This window comes from Acartia tonsa, chromosome 4 (genome assembly GCF_053477335.1).
Source record: "Acartia tonsa isolate MP-2025a chromosome 4, ASM5347733v1, whole genome shotgun sequence".
NCBI lineage: Eukaryota > Metazoa > Arthropoda > Copepoda > Calanoida > Acartiidae > Acartia > Acartia tonsa.
Window position 1 is genome coordinate 35,255,794 of NC_137263.1, and position 20,420 is coordinate 35,276,213.

The 20,420-nt window shown below is 32.5% G+C and overlaps 2 protein-coding genes across 2 annotated transcripts; one reads left to right on the forward strand and one right to left on the reverse strand.

Moving 5' to 3' along the window:
* Nucleotides 1-344: 344 nt before the first annotated feature.
* On the reverse strand, nucleotides 345-6,829 carry LOC145316966 (negative elongation factor A-like). The gene is made up of 11 exons (XM_080157821.1): nucleotides 6,731-6,829; nucleotides 5,406-5,491; nucleotides 4,888-4,989; nucleotides 4,356-4,425; nucleotides 3,993-4,058; nucleotides 3,187-3,302; nucleotides 2,183-2,899; nucleotides 1,735-1,932; nucleotides 1,361-1,431; nucleotides 836-1,049; nucleotides 345-427 (listed from the first exon to the last, which is right to left on the reverse strand). The coding sequence occupies exons 1-11, from the start codon at nucleotides 6,780-6,782 to the stop codon at nucleotides 359-361; spliced, it is 1,761 nt and encodes a 586-aa protein (XP_080013947.1). The 5' UTR covers nucleotides 6,783-6,829; the 3' UTR covers nucleotides 345-358.
* Nucleotides 6,830-7,601: 772 nt separating this feature from the next.
* LOC145316969 (D-lactate dehydrogenase, mitochondrial-like) lies at nucleotides 7,602-18,064 on the forward strand. Its single transcript, XM_080157822.1, has 18 exons — nucleotides 7,602-7,698; nucleotides 7,894-7,985; nucleotides 8,181-8,261; nucleotides 8,413-8,538; nucleotides 8,640-8,702; nucleotides 8,855-8,930; nucleotides 9,043-9,164; nucleotides 9,432-9,496; nucleotides 9,724-9,796; nucleotides 10,344-10,396; nucleotides 10,805-10,890; nucleotides 11,689-11,760; nucleotides 12,049-12,106; nucleotides 12,374-12,482; nucleotides 12,781-12,868; nucleotides 13,624-13,695; nucleotides 17,011-17,088; nucleotides 17,695-18,064. Exons 1-18 carry the CDS (start codon nucleotides 7,608-7,610, stop codon nucleotides 17,766-17,768), a joined length of 1,479 nt encoding a protein of 492 aa, XP_080013948.1. The 5' UTR covers nucleotides 7,602-7,607; the 3' UTR covers nucleotides 17,769-18,064.
* The last annotated feature ends 2,356 nt before the right edge of the window (nucleotides 18,065-20,420 follow it).

Consider the following 20,420-nt stretch of genomic DNA (forward strand, 5'->3'; position numbering starts at 1 on the left):
GATTCAGAGCCAGGCACTAGTATTCTGAGAAATTAACAGTAAAACAGGTCTAATAAATATCTTATCCAGAATATATTGGAAAAAGGAAATGGGACTCCACAATAAGATAAGTTCCACAAAAGATATTTTATAAAAATATCAAATGAAAACTGCCTAAAATACTTTGTTGATTAAAAAAGCTTTACTTAAATTAATTTTCAATGCATATATTTCAACAGAATCTTGAAATATAAAGCAACGTAATTCTGTTCTACCATATATTTTCTTCAAATACTTGTCCCTGCCCCTATATATGATTATGTGAGGAGGTGTGTGTGTGTGGGAGGGAGGGGTTGGGTAGGGGGTGATTATCACAGATTTACTGCATAACATCTTCTAATCTTCGGTACTTCCGAATTCTCTTCCACTCTCCAGTGTTGTAATTCATCTGAAATTTTGAAAATAAATTAGAAACTAGGATAACATTAATAAAAGCAAAACTAAAGAAAGTGAGAAAGTGAGAAAGTAGACAAACAAATTGTAGCATTGGGCGAAATTGTTTTAGTATTCTAAAGGATAATTAGTTACCCAAAAATTCGTGAAAAAAAATACAAATCATTATATACTATTAAACCTTGTGACTCCTATAAGCGTGAAAAATTCCAAGATAAAATGCCACAAACTAAAACATTATAACGTTACTGTTATTATAATAAAAAAGAATTTTACCTAAGAATTAGTAGGAATTTAAACACATATAGACTTCAGACTTTTTAACGGGATGCTTACAGGCAGTTGTACGAATATACATTAGTTATATAGAACCTGCGTAACATGATATATATAAATATTTAACCTGGAAGTGGGTCTCGACAATCATAGTCAAGTAAGTGTTATCATCCTGTGGCACGTTCTCCTGATTCTCGCTCAGCTTGATGGTCACAATGCTGCCCAGATGTGGACACGGGTTGTCCCTGGAGCCAGCCATGAAGCCGAGGATAAGCGCTTTCTCTGGCCGCGTCACGCGGTTGGCCGTACGGAACATTTCCTGGGCTTCCAACATCTGCTCTCTGAATTTATTAAAATGTTTTATTAATATAATAATATAAAATAATACCTATAGCTCAAACGTCGGAATACATTATAAGTTATGACTATTGCTCTAGGTTTGGATATTTTGTTTCAGTGAAATAGACATACAAGGTACAGTCCTTGGTGAACCTAATTTTAAAAACCTAATAGTGATAGAATTAACAACGAACAACTATTTTGCCTTCTATTCAGCAGCCTAAGTAACATTAACACCAAACAACGAATCAAGAAAGAAATACCTATTTATTTTTCATTTGCAGAGAAAGGGAAGAATTAAATAAATTTTTACCTGGTAAGCGAAAGGTTTCTTCTCTGTCCTGGTTGTGTTTGAACTGGAGCCTGGATAGTTTGCACCGTAGGCTGAAATATTTATAAAATTATTAATAAAAATACATGTAAATGTATAGATTTTTTTAGTGTTAAAAGTTTATAAAAGAGTTGCTACTCTATAAATAGAGCGTGTCCCTTAGATTGTCCGTTACGAAAATATCGTCATTAAAAGAATTAGTATTTTTTACTGAGCCTATTCCCCAATCCCATTCTATTGAAGCATCTTATAGATGTTTTGAGGAAATCATTCCCCCCCTGTTCACTGCTCAACTGTTAACTGCTCGTTTTTTTAAAATTGATCTTTCCTGAAGGGATTAATATGGTTTGTTTTACCTGCCGCAAAATTTGTTGTGGCGGTTGATGCTGTATAAAAGTCTGCGTTGGCTGCTGTTGCATGATAATCTGTCGCTGCTGTGGTTGCGGCTGCTGCTGGATTATCGTCCTGGTAGCCGTCAGGTTGGCAGCTGGAACCAACAATTCTTGACCAAGGTTTAGAGGCGCTTGTTGCGTTGTTAAGCCAGCAACACGAGCCTAAAATGGTAATTTATTGAAGAAAAAAAAATAAATACTTTTAAAAACAATGTTTGAAATGTGTGCTTACATAAAATATTGAGTGCAAAATAGTGGGATTGTAAAAACAAAGGGATTTAGATAATCTTCAGATATATTGACAACATGTCTAGATACAACATCTATCAATTTATAGATTTATTTGAAAACTTATATTCTTAAAAATATTTTATTATATCGACTTACAAAATTTGTTATATTAATATCATACCTGAGGAATGGGTTGGGTGGGTAATTGAACTATTCTTGTTCCTATGGATACACCAGGATGCGGCACAGTCGGTAGCGCCACCGTTACAGGATTTCCAGGTAACGATGTCTGGTGGGTAGCAATAGGTAGGGTCACTGCCGTCTGCTGTATCGGTGCATATGCGGGCGGTGGCGGTGCCTGTTGGGGAGCCTGCGGAGTTGGTGGTACATACGCCGGCGGAGCAACAACATTGTTGTGTATACTCGCGCCCGCCAGGTTAGCGGCGTAGTCCGGGGTTGGGTTGGTGGGCGGTGCAATGTTTTCGCTCTTGACATGGCCGCCTTGTTGTTGGTTAGGCTGAGTGCCATTTGTTCCGGCATCCTCAGCAGTCTTCTTCTCTTCCATATCCTGTTGACGTTTGCGTTTCTTGGCACTTGAGTAACCAATGGGTTGCTCGTTGATATCAAGAAGCTTAACACCACCCTCCTTTTTGGCATTTTGTCGGTTAGGTATAGACACACGGGGCGGGCGGAAGCCGCTGTTTTGCAGCGGCCGCGAAGGTAGACCTTTGAGAGGCGTTGTATCAGACATTTTCTTAGGCATGGTTCGTACACGGGCGGGGAAGGCGGAGGAGTTAGAAGATTTAATTTTGTTTGCGGCCTCTATGGACTTTTGCATGAGATCAGCCTTTAGTGCCGCAGCCTTTGGTTTACGTTTCAGGTGAAAATGTTTTGTGGGCTGAAAAAAAATTTTCTTATAAACATTTTTAAAAAATTGATAATTTACAAGGGATGTATATTTTTCCATTTTCCCCCTAGGAGGAAAATAAAATAAAGGTAAGTATATTTAAAACTGTATTTATTTAAGAAATTGGAGAAAGAAATGGATAGGAGAGAAAGAAATTCAACATTGGTAGTAAAAACAGCATAGGCTAAGAAATTAAGTTCCTACATTTTCGTAACTTGTTGTGATTAAAATTATAAAGCTATTGCGCAACTAATAACTAAAAATCAAACGTTAATAACCTGGGGTTGATGTCCAACCACTGAGATGAAAGCATTTTTGTTGAGAAAATGACATTCAAGGGGTAGGATTATGTCACTCTGTTCACCGTGCTTCTTTACTACACGTTTCTTCAGATCTAGTACAATATTCATATTAATAAGCGAATCACTGCCATTAATATTTTGTGCATCACGTAATATTTCCTGATAAAGGAAAATGCTTTTTTCACAGGGCTGTGTAAATAGAAAATAAAGCAAATTTAATCCAGTCGATAGGCTATTACAAAGTATTATCGATTTATCTTATGTAAACGTTAATATGTAGTAACTCAGGGGTGTATATTTTGCACAAGATTAATTTTTTTTCCTCTGCTGCAAGATTCCCCCACCCCCCTCCTAGTTTTTTTCCCAGCAAGGAAAAGGATAAAATGGAAAAATATTTTCAAAACTCTTTCCCACATATTCTTTTAGTTTTTTTCACCAAAGAGGGGAGAAAAATGGAAAAAAATGCTTTCAGTTTTCTTAATTTTTAAATTTTTTTCCCCCAACCACATATTTTTTTTTTTTTTTTTCCCCAACCACATATTTTTATTTTTTTTACCCCCTCCCTCAGCTGGGTCAAATTTGCAGAATATACACCCATGATGTAACTAAAACTCCTTTATAAACTGATTTGATATATAAACCTGACTTTCATAGTTAGTCCAAAACTTAGCAGCCAACCAACCCGTTGAATGCCCTTACTTTGTCATTAAGTTCTAAATCAGCATGGTAATGTGTAATACGCCTGTCTTAGTTCAAATCATAAAAATTAAATATTTGTTCACCTGTAAGGATATCTACATAGATTTTTCGATTTGACTCGGGTACTACAACATCTGGATTTAGTTGACCTAAAATTGCTATCATCTTAAAAATTTTAGAACAGGTCGCATACTTAAATAAAATTATAAATATATAAGTTTTAGCAAAAATAATGATACACCTAGCTAGAAAATAACAAATCTTTTTAAATCAGGATTTTTTATGTTACAGAGAAATCATTTGTAATTTAAATTAATAATACGACAGATGTCCAAAATTAATGAAAATATTCTAAGACTAAGAGATAAGTCTTTAAAAACTTTAGTTTAACATAATTCAATAGATGTCAGGTGTCTGTGTCAAACACTAATGCAAATTTTCTGTACCTGTACTTGGATAGGTCTTCATAAGCTCTGCTAGCATGGCAACCCAAGGTTCTGAGTCTCTTATTGCAACCTAAAAAATGTGTAAACTTTAATAATGCTAGGTAGTTCAATCATTCTCTCAATCTTCAAAACTTAAGCCAAACCTAGACTTTGTACAAAACTGTTGAGGTTAACCATAGTGTTAAGAGATGTGTCTTTTTATGGTTTAGGGACTAGCGGCTTCGCCCCTAGCCTCTAGGGACTTTGCCCCAAGAGGTTATTAAAAAAAAAAATTCAGTACCACTGGTGCAACAACCATCACATTTTTTTTTTAAATGGGGGGGGTAGGAGTTTTTTTGTTTTTTGGGGGGGTTGTGTGTGTCCTACTCCCCAAGAAAATAGCCTAAAACCACCACAGGACCAGTTGGTATATTCCCTGAAGAGTAGAATCCAATCGGTTCAGTGGTTACCGAGATTCTAAGGGACAGACAGAAAGCTACTTTGTATTATAGATAACATTTAACTAATGTAGTTTCTAAAAAATGATAATTACCTCTAAAATAGTTTCTAATTGTGTTCTCCATAGTTCAAGGTTCCGACGGGATATGTGTAGAAAAGATAAAAGTAACTTCAATTTTACTTGGGGTTGTAAGTCCTAAATAAATAAAAAAATTGTCAAGTTGAAACATTCCAAACTTTTGATGGTTACTTTTAGCATTTAAAGTGTTTAAAATAGATTCTTAAGAAATAAAATAAATATCATTGGTACAATAATGGTTTTCTGTGGTGAAAATTTTTTTTGTCCCAAATGATTCATATTGTCTAACTTGGCGAAAAATAGCAAAACAAATATCGGCGACAGGGACAGTTCCACCGCTGTTTCTTTACAGTTCCACATCTTAACCCATTAGGGCAACTTCCAAGTCTTTACCTATTCAATCCAGTTTAAAAGTCTTAAAAATGTAATTTTAATGAATCTTAGCACATGAAAACACCCACTTTCTGAGAACTTGTGAAAGCTATAAAAACAATCCAATAAAAGAATTGTATAATAAAGAAAATGGTAGGTACCTGAAAACAATGTTTTATCTTGACAAGATTATCTGGATTTAATTGTGAAACTATTGATCCTCCCGTCCAAGAATCATTTGAAGTTCCTAAACAAATTCATAGTTAAAAACTATTTATTATTATAAATATAAGGGGGGGTTTTTAATGCAACCATCTCGTAATCAGTGAGCTAATGGCACTTAGAAATCGAATTTAAATCTGAAATTTTGCATGAGTAATCCTTGGTAGGTCTATTTTCCCTAAATCGAACAAAAAGTTGGAAAAGTAACGGCTAACGGCTGGCGGCTCAGCAGTTTTGCCATTTTTTGGATATCTATAGTACAAATTATTCACGAAACCTATCTCCACCTTATTCTCGTTGCCACTCCAAAACGCTATTAAACGGTTCTAGACAGTATCTGTTGGTACTAGAAGTTTCAAAAATGGTTATTGCTATTATTTAACATAAATTAAACCAAAAATATGTTTTAAATAGTTGATTCCTACGTAATTGATGATGAATTTACCCTGAAAATAGGCAAAAAACGGCTAAACGGCTGAGCCGCCAGCCGTTACTTTTCCAACTTTTTGTTCGATTTAGGGAAAATAGACCTACCAAGGATTACTCATGCAAAAGTTTAGATCGAAATTCGAATTCTAAGTGCCATTTGCTCACTGATTACGAGATGGTTGCATTAACCCCCCCCCCCCTTTATGTACTTTATATGGTTTATGTACATTACATATATTTCTTTTAAACTCAATTTACGAGTGGTGTGTAAACAGTTGCTCGCGGTTGAGGGGATAAAAATATACTCCTACCCACAAAATAACTTAAAACATATGTATTGATTTTGAATATATTTATGATTTACTGGGTAATTTCCTTCATTAGGGTGGGTTATAAAGGATACCGACCATATTTAAGCAAATATAATGTTAGACTATGGGTAGTTTTTTCAGGTTTAATAATCATGTTTAAAATCCTTTTGATATCAAGAAAACTTTATCCATCTCATACCTACAAAAAAAATATTGCTAATACAAAAAAAAATAATCAAAGCGCATATATATTTAAGTGTTACAATAAGTAAAGTTAATAACACCTTAAAATTTAAACAAAAAGGTGGTTTTTATCACTTTTTATACAAATAAAGGGGTAATTTTAACAAAAACTGCATCTTATACACCTGTTAAAAATGCGTATATAATACATACATAAAAAACACTGATTTTCTCACTAGATACGAATTTTTAGCAAAACCTTATTTAACAAATAATAAAGAAGGGATGTTCACAAAACTTTTTCACATCATAAAATTAACTTATCAATGCAGAAAACTGACCTAATTTATTATGAAGCCAGAGAGATGTGTCACTCTGACTTACGGACGCCATCTTGGTTTACAAACTGGCGAGAAATTTTGGGATCAGCGGCTCACTAGTTGTCAAATCAAAATAAAATATTTTTCATAATTAATTTTTTTAGAAACCTATTTTTAAAAACAACAAATTACAAACTTTTTGCTGTATCATTTCCGAACTTTTAATAAAAATTAATTCAAAATTGAAAAATCGACTTTTATCCCAATGAGAAAGCTTTGCGCTTAAATTGTAAACATCCTCTACGCATGCGCACATTATAAACAGACGTAAACAAACACTGACGCATGCGTACGATGTAGACAACAGGGTAAAATATATAAATTTAAAAATTAGTTAATTATAAAAAAAGTAATAAAAACCAATATTTTAAATAAAAATTAAAGAAAATAAAAATAAATTTGTAAGGTATATTTGCAATCATCAGGTTGTTATCATAATCAAAACAAAAATCATATGTTTAATTATGAAAACACCGAATATTAAAATTGTCATCAAAGGATAAAGGACACAAATCATATAAAATCAATCAAAATTAAGCTTAATTACTATACATTAACCATTTTTAGTGTTAAATATAAATGAAATGTACAATTATTTGCCATGTCTTTTCGGAGTAAGTTTTTTAGAGATTTTAAAAGTGCGTTTACGTGACTACTTTTATTGACACCTTGACGCATTGAAAAATAGTTGCTGGAATGAGCATTGACACATCAAGATTATATTTCATTGTTTCTCATTTTATAAAGAATTATTTATGTATTTACTTGACAAATCAGAGTATCAAATGACAAAATTTAATTTAGTCTTATATAAATTCTTATTTTTCTTCAGACTAGAATGAGAAGGTTTGTAACTATTCTAGGAAAACAAAGATTTGAACAATTAGCATTTAGAAGAAATGTTGCTAGTGCTTCTCAATTGAAGCCAGGTATTTAAATGAATATCTATTTCTTATTTGAATCATTTCGGTGTTTTGAAGAGAGTTTTTTTTTCTAGATAGTTCGCAAGGCTACAAAATGACAAATTGCGGCCCTTTCATATTTAAAGAACGCACACAAATTTTCGAAAAAAAAAACTTTTTAAGGATAAAATTTTCATTAACTTTTTTGTCGTTGCTATTTAGATACTGTTGAGCGCTTACGCCGAGATCTGGAGGGTCTCCTGGGAGAATCTCATGTGTCGGGAAGTGTTTCAGTCAGAGATCAGCATGGTCAAGTAAGATTTTCTGTTTCATAGTTTGGATGTATTTAATGCTTACCTAAAGCCTATGAGAATTGCCAATTGTCATAATTCCTTCATTCAATAAATGAAGAGTAGAGTAAGTGGAAGATTAATTTATTTTGCATTCTTATTTAACAAGCTGCATCCAAATTACCTGGGCCTAAATAAAAGTATTATCTTTGTTACCAGGACGAGGGACCACACAAAGGTGCCCCTCCAGATCTTGTGGTCTTTCCTACCTGTACTCAACAAGTATCGGAAATTTGCAAGGTAATAAAAATTGCTTGATTCAAAATTGCTGACATTTCTGATGGTTTTGTTTTATGCAAATATTATATATATGATTTCTGTCAAAAAAATTCATGCAACTTTGATTACTTACCATAACTTGTTTTAATAAAATAAACTATTATTTTTTTAGATTTGCAGTTCATACCAAGTGCCAATATTGCCACATGGAACTGGAACAGGACTGGAGGGAGGGACCACAGCAGTCAGAGGAGGCGTGGCTGTTGATCTTGTCAAAAATATGGAGAATATCAGAGAGGTCAAATTGTTAAAAAATTGCCTATGTATCAATAATTAACAATTTCGATCACTTATTTCTATTTCAAGAGATAATCTTTAACTAATTAGGATATTTTTTAGATGCATACAGAAGATTTTTGTGCAATTGTTGAACCAGGGATAACTAGAGAAGGATTAAATCAGGTGAAAATATTTGAAAAGACACATCATATGTTGTAATAGGAAATAAAAAATTAGATTTTATAGCTATCTATGAAATGTAGAAACATGCTTAATCAAATTCTTTCATGAAAAAAGTAAAAGGCATAATTTAAAAAAAAACAATCTTATTTTAGTCTTTAAAAGCAGACGGACTGTGGTTTCCTGTAGATCCTGGAGCAAATGCTTCCATCTGTGGTATGTGCGCTACAGGTAAAAAAAAAGAAAAATATTTCAGGAAAAGTTACTTTTTTACTATAGAAAAAATTAACTATTTACATTAGATATGGAAGGAGCATAGAATGTATGATTTAAATCTTGTTAGGTGCAAGTGGAACGAATGCAGTGAGGTATGGAACAATCAAGGAAAATGTTCTGAATTTGGAGGTTGTTCTTGCCGATGGTAGGATTATTAATACTGGAGGCAAAGGATCCAGACCAAGAAAGGTATAAAAAAAGAAAATATATTTTGTACTTCATATTTGACGTGTACAGGTATTTCTTCGGGTTTATGTTGTGGGGAGCATGGCTGAGGATGATGACCTGCCAACTTTCATAAGAGGAGTTTAAGAATATAATGATTGGTCAATGTCACTGACTTTTTTTACTTCGTCTCGGCACTTGACAGGTTTTACCTAGTTTTTTTTAGATAGCAATATACATTGCATTTATTACTGAAACTTTTTGTTGAATAAAATGATAATAATATTTTAGAGTTCAGCTGGATATAATCTGACATCATTGATGATTGGATCTGAGGGAACACTTGGAATCATAACAGGAAAATATTTTCAATCCATAGTAATGAAAAAGATTGGAGAAGTATAGTACAGATAAGAAAGGCTGACTGACGGACGGACGCATTGAGTTTTTGATTATATACTTATCCGACAGGGGAAACTTCTCAAGAAATTGCCACGTTTCACATTTAGGAATCAAAGGCAAAATGTTACATAAAAAATTCACTTTTATTCTCATTCATTAATTTGAAATATTCGTATTCCATAGCTGCGACTGTAAAACTGCATGCAATTCCAGAATCTATGGCAGCCGCTGTTGTGTCGTTTCCAACTGTACAGGTAAAGTTTTAAAATGTTTTAAAAATCAACAGATGTTATATGTAAAAACTTTTTTTTTCGATGTTTTCCTGTCAATTAATCATAGTTAATTTTTCTTGTACCTGTTGTGTCATTCTACATACAATTTATTACATGCATAGGGTGATTGGACATTCTTTATATTTGAAATCTGACATGTTTCCCGAGTAAATTCAAGATTTAGTTAAGCTTTGCTTTGCTTATCTAATCCTTATACTAAAGTAACAGGATATTGGGGTGCTTGTGTGTTTGTACCGAAGGATCTCGCTAACCGCTGAACCGATCGGGTTCTCCTTAACAGGGTAGATTCTCATATGTCCCGGGAAGGTTTATAACTATTTTTGGGGAGGATACCACCACCCTACCTAAAGAAATAAATTTTTTTTTTAATTTCTCGATTTTAGAAAAAGTTTTCAACGAAAAATAAACGCAAAATAGCCTTATTTAAAATGTAAAAAGTGCCACTAGAGGCCTCTAGGGGCGTAGCCGCTAGTGATTTTAAAAGTAATTAAATCTTTTTCTGCTTTAGTCAGCTGTGGATGCGGTAGTTTCAACTTTGCAATGTTCAATTCCAATAGCCAGGTAAACACTACTAATAGAACTCTTACAGATACGTAGAGTGTTAGGGAAATTTAGTGACTGAAAAATGTTAAATTAAAGTTATTACCTATTAATGCATCATCATTTTGTCAACTTTAAAGAATTTCATATAGTTTGAAAAAAGATCAGAAAATAGTAATATATTGAAATATAGAGTCTTGAAAATTTAATCAATAGAAATCTGTTGATTATCTTTTACAATTTTTTTTCTCATTTTTTTAACAATTTTAATATTTGCTTTGCTAAACTCTCGTTAATAATTTACCACTGTATTTATATAATATTTTCTGTTGTGTCCATTTTAGGCAAAAATTAGATACCCAACTCAATTACCTTGTCATATTAGGTATACCGTTTATATATGAAAACGTAAATATTTTGTAATTATAGAGTAGAATTTCTTGACGAAGTTCAGATGATGGCTTGTAACAAATACAGCGGACTCAACTATCCAGAAAAACCTCATCTGTTCCTGGGTAAGATTAATTTCATATTCACTTTCAGAAAACTAAAATAGGAAGCTTTTGCGTGTTTCTGTTGCATAATATTTTTATAGGGATTAACCTAATTAAGCTTTTTTAGTAAGACTTGAACTTTTATTTAATGGTTATTACCATAACCCATGTGATGCGATTGAGATTATCAAATATAAAAGAGAAAATCTTGACCCAAAAAATATTCCCTACTCATATCCATATTATATTTAGAACGTTTTTTAGACCATGTATTATGCCGCCAAAGAGTTGGTTGTCTGTTAAGGCTTAGTTTAATAATGATTTTCATGTATGTATGTAGCCTTGATTCTCTGAGTTAGGATTCAGATGCACGAGGAGATTGGAGGTGAGAATCTTTTGGCCAATCGTAGATTGGTAAGCTTTGCGCACAGCTGAGTGCATTCAATGTTACATTACAAGCTGACCCGCAATTCTCGTGGAAGCTATTCAATTATTACATCACCCTGGCCCAGAGTTTTGGCAGGTGTTCCATATTAAGCCACCCTAATTAATGGCACTCTCCTATGAATTAGGAGCATGGACGAGGGAAAGCACGATTACAGTTGCTTGATAGGTAGGATCCTAACTTCCTACAAACCTCCCTCCTTACAACCCTAGAGCATCTCAGGGAAGGTTGCGTGACTATATTCTGACAAATTGCAACAGCATTTGTCATCCAAGTGCAATATCTATGAAGGGACTTGAACTCGGATTTTCCCAACCACAGTGTAGTGCGCTATCCACTACTCTATGGGACACCCTTAATGATTTTCATTGTAGAATTCCACGGTTCTGATAGCGAGGTCTCTGCTCAGGCTGAGTTTGTCAAGGATATTGTGGAGCAATACGGAGGTCATGTTTAATCTGTTTTTAGATTCAAATTACTTTACTGCAATCATAGGACACAAGGATGACAACATCCATAAGTAGTAAAGCACAAAAAAAATCTTTTAACAAATGGATAAAGTGAGTTCAAGAGACGATGATTGTTTATTATCTTCAAAAAGAAAAAAGAATGAGAAAGAATATGTGATTATCAAACAATTTAAAATTATTAAACTTAAAAAAACATTCTTTTGGACGTCATATAGCGATAAGGATCATTTAAATAATCTATAAGTAATATTGATTATTTTGCAGGAAGCGAATTTGAATGGGCTGTGAAACAGGAAGATAGAAACAAATTATGGACTGCTAGGTGAATATTTTTCACCAATCCTATGTTAAATAAGATCTCACAAACGGTCTTACCAATCGAATTTTTTAGGGAAGATTAATACTATTCTGAGACTGGTTGTTTGCTTATTGTTACCGATAAAAGAATCACCCTTTAAACTTTTTTTGCTTTTTAAAAACAAGAAATAAAGTGGGAAGGTTTTGCTTCACCAAGCCAAGTCATCAAAAATAAGTTTACCTTTACTCACAGCGAAAGTTTTGTAGATAAAAATTGTCAATTTACTTTCAGGCATAGAGCCTATTATGCTGACGCGAGTTTGAGACCCGGGTGTAGAATTGTTACTACAGATGTTTGTGTTCCTATCTCTGCATTACCACAAATTGTTCAATCCACTAAGGTACAGAAAAATGAACTATGTAATATAGTACAAAAAAAAAAAATTATTACCTACCCATTTTAATTTAATACTAAAAAGTTAGATAACCTAGAGCTTTTTTATACAACTGAAAAGAATAAGTAGGAATTTAATCAAAGTAAAAAAAACTCGAAAAATTTAAATCTTCTACCATGTTTGTACATTTTACTTAGAAATTTTCTGACTTAAATACTTCATGCTTGGGAAATATGAGCTAAAACCTATAAGTCAATAAATGACTTTGCTATGAATGAAAATTTAAGTAATATTTTTTATTTAGGATGACATAGCAGCAAATGGATTGATAGGACCCATAGTGGGTCACGTGGGGGATGGTAATTTCCACTCTATGCTGCTTTTTGATCCAGGTATTATAGTCTGTCATTACTGTCCAAGCCTCTACATCATATAGGTTTTATAGTTAATCATGTTTGCGTTGGCGATTAATAATTTCCATTTAAAATATGCCGATATTTTTTCTACGTATCGTAGTTGTTTATGTCGGGTATGGTAATTACTTTTCTATTCCTTTTTTGGTCCTATCATAGTTGGTCATGAGTTTCTAATCTAGGAATCTTCTTCGTCTATTTTTTTAGTTGGATATTTAGAGAATGAAAATTTCTTCTGATAATAAGTTTTATAGGTTGTCATTTATAGTTTAGTTTTATCCTTATTTTAAAAGGCTTTTCTAAAAAATGTTTATTCTATACTACACTATATAGATGATAAATTAAATATTTCTTTCATTTCATTGATAGGTCAAAATTAAAAGATAAATTATTACAAGCCTTAAAACTTCAATAAATCCAACTCTAATAAAATATTTATTACATGAAAAATACCTACCAGATTTTAAAAATGTTTTGGCAGAAACCCCACTCCTTATTTTTGAAAAAGAAATGAAAAATGAGGACAGGGGGTTAGCAGCTTCTTTGCTTTTATAACTTTAGGACAGGTTAGATTATATTTGGTACTGGGAAGCCCCGCAGTGATTAGGTTTAGGAAAATACTATCCTTCCATTAATTTCATTTTATTCCATAAATAAGCGGAAGGAGAGGGTTTCATTGCTGAATAGGTTATTTGAGGGAAAGCACCAATACTTTTTGATTTTTTCTTGTTTAGAGGATGAGGAAGAGAAGGCGAGATGTAAAGCTGTGGCCAACAGGATGGCAAGGAAAGCAATTTCTCTTGGAGGTAAACTTTATACTGAAACATCACCCCTGCATTTTCTTTATACTTTCGGCTACGCTCTAGTGGACTTTAGGGTACTTGAGTGAAGTGGAAGGGTAGGAGTCGATCCTTCTGTTTTAATTTTAGTTTCAAAAAGAAAAAGTTAAGTAGTAAATTAATTTTTTTTGAAGGGGTAATTTTCTTCTAGGGAACTTAAATGTCGACCTTTCAAATAATAAAAAAACAAAACTTTTTTTTAAATACAATGCCTAATAATATTCTTCAAATACATAAAATATCATATATTTATAATTACAATCGTTATAAAATATTAAATATTATTTTATCACAAACGATTTTTTACAATTTTAATAATATCTCTAGATAATTAAAATACACATGAATTTAAAACATTAAGAGAAGGAGAATTGGACACCTAAACTAAAAAGAGGATTTTGAAAATCTAGTGAAACAATAATATTTAGCCTCCTAAATAGAGTTCAGACAAAGGCCAAATAAACTCAAAATCTTGATTGTCCTCCACTATAACCTCTTCATACCTTAATCTTTCACTGAGAGGACAGTCACAAGGGGGGTCATCCCATCCCTGCTGATTATGACCACACCCCACAAAGACATATTGAACTCTGGTGCCATCACTACAGTTACAGGAACAGAAACAGAAATCACTGTTGTTAATAATATCCATTAGATTTATTTAAGCTTTTAATAAATTCTTACTTCGGTCTTGTCTTGTACAAGTTCAGTTCTTGTTACATATTTTGCCTGTTTTCGAAGATTAAAATCAACTTTTGGTTAGGGATTCATAGTAAACTTGTTTTAAAGACTAAAAAATCTTATTATTACAAAATTACATAACAATATCAAAACAAAACTCTTTAATATATATATCAGAGATTCGATCCTTTGATGTCATTGCACAAATATTAGTTTATTAATGAATTTGTGGCTTACTATAAAATATGTGTATATACCTATGTTTACACAATTTTGGATTTTATCCAAATAGAATTATACTGGCGGCTTCGCCCCTAGCCTTTAGGGGCTTTGTCCCAAGAGATAGTTTAAAAAAAAATAAGTACTTCTGGTGCTGCACCAAATAGTTGGTGGTTCATCTTCTTTAAAAAAATTAAGGTGGATTATTTTTTTTTTTTTGGGGGGGGTTGTCCCACCCCCCAAGAAAATAGCTTAAATTGACCACAGGACTATCAGGTATATTCCCTGAAGAGTAGTATCCGATCGTTTCAGTGGTTACCTAGATCTTAAGGAACAGACAGACGAACGGACGGACAGACGTTCAAAAATCATTCTACTTTGCATGTATTATAGATATATTTTAAGAAAGGGAAGCATGTAATAATTGTATAATTTGCCTGATATAATTATTACAAGCGGCTACGCCCCTGGCACATAGGGGCTCTGAATACCAAGGTATAAGGGGGCTGAAAAATAGCCTAAAACCATTCAATTGCTTAAACCCATAAATAAAATATCCCAAAACCATCTCGTAATATATATGAAGCCTTCCTAAGAAGGAGAACTCATTCAATTCAGTAGCAATTGAAATCTTAAGCTTCAGACAAAAAAAACTCACCGCTTTATACAATAGGATAAAGTGACTGTTAAAATATTTTTTAAGTCAAAATATTTGCAACCAAATGGATATATTCCTTGAGACAGGTCCCGTGTGTGTACATAGGCAGGAACAGATACACTCGTAGTTGCTGTGCACTGGCTCCCAGCTACACTCACATACACACCCCTGGCAGCTACAACCTGGCTCCTCATTCATTTCTACACAATTTATATGCTGGATTTTTAAATGATTTTTATATTTAACTACACTGTTAGTAGAATTATCTCCATCTATATCAGTTGCTGTTCAAATCTTCAAACTGAAATTGAAATAAATAAATTAAGAGATTTCGTCTTTTATAATTGGAAGATTTTTATAATTAATATTAAACAAATACACAATAAATAAATATAAAATAAACTTCTTATCATTTTATTAATGAAATTGTTTGCTAACGCGCGTCACCTTTTTGTATAAATAAAATGTTATTTACTAAAACAATATTTAGCATAGATGATTATTGACATCCCAAGTTATTAAATGATCGAGCTATCGGTATTAAATATTATTATTCATTTAAGATAAATTTTGTTTTAGTAAATAACCTTCTATTGCAACAAAAAGGTGATACAAATTTTTAATAGACAATTCATTTACTTTAACTTATTTGTAAACATAAGATTCTACAATGAAATGATATTAAGAATTTACAGAAAGTTTAGGTTATAGTAATAACCTTCTTGTATTTACTAACATTGTTATAAATTATTATACAGTTACATCCTCCCTTCCCCCACCCCCTCACCAACACACTCAAACTCAGTGTCTGCCAATAACAAGGGGAAGGGAAAGGTATTCATGAAGTGTATATTAACTTAATTTAATGAATAATATTTGGTTATTCTGTACTTGAAACAACAGCAAAACTGGGTAGAAAACTTGCTTTATACCAACTAATAGGGAAATTATTTTTAAAAATTGTGTATCTCTTTAAAAATTGATGAATGCCTTACCCTAACCCTGCTTATAACAAGATCAATAACTTTCTATCAGTTATAACAAAATCCCTGAAAATAATCCGGGGAAAGTAACATACAATCACGAACTTGCAAGGGAAAGCAAATAGAAAGTAGCAGTAACACGCAGGTGTGTTATACAAAGATTAGTTTCCCCCAGTGTTTTTCATTTTTAAAAAGAAACACAATTTCTACATCTTTTTTTTGTAATTTGAAGAGTTTTGAAATGCTGTAAAGAATTACAGCTTTTTGAAAAATATAAACTTTTAAACTAGCAAAATATAACCTTCACTTATAACCATGGATCTTAAGGGATAAGATAAGAGACAATCCGCAATCACGACAATCAAATTTCTCTTATATATATTAAAATTATTGGTTGAAAAGTTTGGATACTATTAGTGGGGAACTAAACTATAAAATTGATAAAAGTTCCCAAAGCTTTGAGCAACGAATAAGATAACGTTGTTATAAACTTTGGGTACCAGTGTAATTTACAGTCCAAAGCTGGATCTTTAAATCATTTTAGTGGTGAGCCAGATCTAGGTGCGCCGAATTTCAGCCAATCACAGCGCGGCATTTCTTAAAATGCTGTGCTCTCATTGGTGGAAAGTTGGCTCACCCCGATCTGGCTCACCACTAAAATGATTTAAAGATCCAGCTCAGATGTCTACTTTCTCCCTACAAATTAAACTTATTATAAATTTTGTGATAATATTTGTTTAGGAACTTGTACTGGCGAGCATGGCATTGGATTGGGGAAAAAAGAACTTCTGCTGGAACAGTTTGGTCCTGAAGCTGTGCAGGGACGGATACTTAAAAAATAATATGGCAAAATTAGGCGTTTTCCTTCAATGTGTCTAATTGAGCACAGACTCCCCCCCCCCCCTCTTCTTTTTTAAAATGAAATGAAGGGGAGGGTATTTTATAGTTTTTTGTTTGATATGTTTGGAACTGGGTAGCCCCGCAGAGTTAGGGAACCGCAGGTGTTAGGCATTGGAATATTGGTCGATCGAGAACATTTACTTGAAATAGTTACCTATCTTCCTTGCTCATTTGTAGATTTTAAAATATTTTTAAGTAGATAATTTTTAGTATGATTTCAATGTTTAACTATTATAAGTAGTAGAGTTAAACTATTCTACAACTACTTATGTCCACCAATCTATTATTCTATGTTTGGGATTGATATTCTGTTCGGGTAACATGATTGTTGTCAGTTTCTATTTAAGATATGTATTTCCAATTTTATGTAAGATTTACATCAACAATTAACATCTACTCTTGTTCTCCCATCTACTTGCCTATTTTTTACTTTTAATTTTTTATCCTCGGTACCTATGTATGTTGTCAGCCTTGTTTTGATTGTATTTTCTTTAAAAATATATTTTAAGTATCGATCTCGTCCTAAGGTGATGGTGTCGATCAAGAAGGCCCTGGATCCAAACAATTTGATGAATCCAAGCAAAGTTATTGATGTTTAAGGATTTAACTTTCTATTATTATGTGTGCATTATTTTAGTATTGGACTTTAATTCATTGTTTATCTTTGATAGAATATGCGTTTTGTTTTTGTTAGTGTGCAATAACTAAATATTTATAACTATGTATATAAATAACAATTCTTTTGATTTATGTAAAGCATTTTTTAAAATTTGAAGGAAATTTGTAATATTGAATTTTTTTATTATTTTGTATTTAGTTTTATATTATTAATGCAAAAAGTTGATTTTATGCAAGTGACTTATTTATTGAAATATATTTATATAATAATTAATGAGACTCGTATTTTAATTTTTACGCAATGTTCTTTTTGTTTGACAGTGCAGTCTTGTTAAAATTTTGAAATTAAAGTAATATAATAATCACAAAACCTCGTTACAAAAAGATCAGATTTCGAGATCATAAACAATACCCAATAAATTATACTATCATTCTTTATAGTTATACTAGCGTATTTTTATATGTAACCTTGTGTTACTTAGGATATCTAGAACGGCTAGTTTGTCATGATAAAAATTATCAGAAGAGCCTCGATTTTGTTTTTAGACAGGTTCCAAGTAAGCTAACTATTTTGCCATTATAAGGTCTTGGCAATTAAGTTTTGTATAAAAACATAACTTGCATTTTGAATCCTTTAAAGACACAACCTAAAATCTGTACTTTTTGAAAATATAGGAAAAATTATGTCAATGTCTGCGTCTATCTCAGGCTAATCATTTTACAACCACTGAACCTATTGGGTTCTTCTTTTCTGGACTTATGCCCAATTAGCTTACAATGATAAAGGCTATATCATAATAGGATGAGACACTTTCAACATAAAATTACCCCTCAATTTTTAAATAATATTTCTTGTTTTTTTATAATGATTATAGTTACCCACAAACCACCCTGAAGGCTTAAGGCGAAGCCACTTGTAAAAGCTCTGCATGATTCATAATTTGTATTTAATCAAAAAGTCATCTTTATTGAGGCACATTTTTTCTGAATTTTCTTAATAATTTTTTTTAGAAAAATGATAATGAATAGGAAGTTACGTTTTTTCATGCAACGTTAATTTCTATAAATGAAACCTTCATAGTTTAATTTTTAAAGTTTTGGATGCAGTATTTTGATTAATAATTCGACTATAATTCAGTTTTTAATATTAACCACCAATAATACATTTTTACTTAAGATTAACAAAACTTAATAATAGTATTATTTAGTAAAAAGGTCACACGCCCCTCTAATTAAAGGTGATAGCATGATTTTGGGACCTTTGATTATGTTAAATTTGAAGATGGGTGGCCGGACTCCTAGTAAGGTATATAAATCCTTATGACCTAAAAATATCACCCTTCTTATTGTCTGTATTACAACCCCCTCGATTTGGGTTTAGGGGGAGATGTAACGATTTTCAGGTGCACACCACCCTGGCAAGATCCTGTGCACGCCACTGGTCATGTTTGTCAAATGAGCACTTCAAAAAGCTTTTCCTCTAATAACCGTAAACGTCAGAGTTCAAATTAAAAAAAGAAACTCCGTTGCCTTTCATTTCTGATTTTGGATAGCACGTAATTTCTTTCTATTTGTAACATTTTAAAAATTTTAGTGGAATAAAAGTGGACAAAAATAATTTTAAATTCACTCAACCCTGACCTTTTTAATTCAATTTGTATAATAGAGAACGTTTCAACTAATAAAGGAAAATTACAGACAACCAACCCATGGACTGCACCACATTAAACTATGGGTGGTATTGATATGTTTTCTCCCAATTCTAATAAAACGTGCCAAGTTTCAGATCAAGAAGAGAATACCAACCAAGTTGAAGCCAATCTCCAACTCATATGACAAAGCATAAACTTAGCTACCAAACTGAATAAGTTAAACGCAATCTTGTCAAAGTTTACAACATTTAGCTGGTTAGACTAAATTGATTCAAGTGATAGATGTGATAAACAATTCAACTTTGCCAAAGAAAAGTAATTCAATTCAATACTTTAAACTTAGATTAAAATTATGTCATGAAGTACTTATAAGCTATAATCTGCAAGAATATTAAATAAAGCTAGATTTTCCAAGAATAAATAAATAAAAATTTATCCAATGCTTAATTAAACTCTAGCAAGCTACCAGATGTATTTTGCTTTTCTTATAACAATAGAAACTCAGAGTAAACTGCATAGCCGGCTTATACAAGTACAACTTGATGCGCTACCATACCCTTACTCCTAGAATCCAAGCTATTAAGCTACAGAGCTGTACTAATCAGTGTCCCAAAATCTAATTCAGCATGTATTATACAACTTAATATTTCTTATCAAGCATCCATAAAGAGAGGTACAACTATAGAGGTTCTCATGTTCCGGTGTGCTCTAGGGCCTCTAGAGTGTCAACCAGTGCGAGTGTCCCCCTAGGGCCGCGACCAATGGCCACAAATATACTAGCATTCTCTAGGGCCTCTAGAGTGTCATCTAGCTGCAATTGCTTGTACACAAGGCTCTCAATTGCATTTGTGTCGTGCGTTTCAGTCCCTAAAGCTCCAAACGCCTACAGATAGCTGTCCTTTAATCTCTAGTAATTTTGCAAAACTTAAAATATTTGTATCTACTATATATGTAATTGCTAACCACGTTGATTCCTAACCC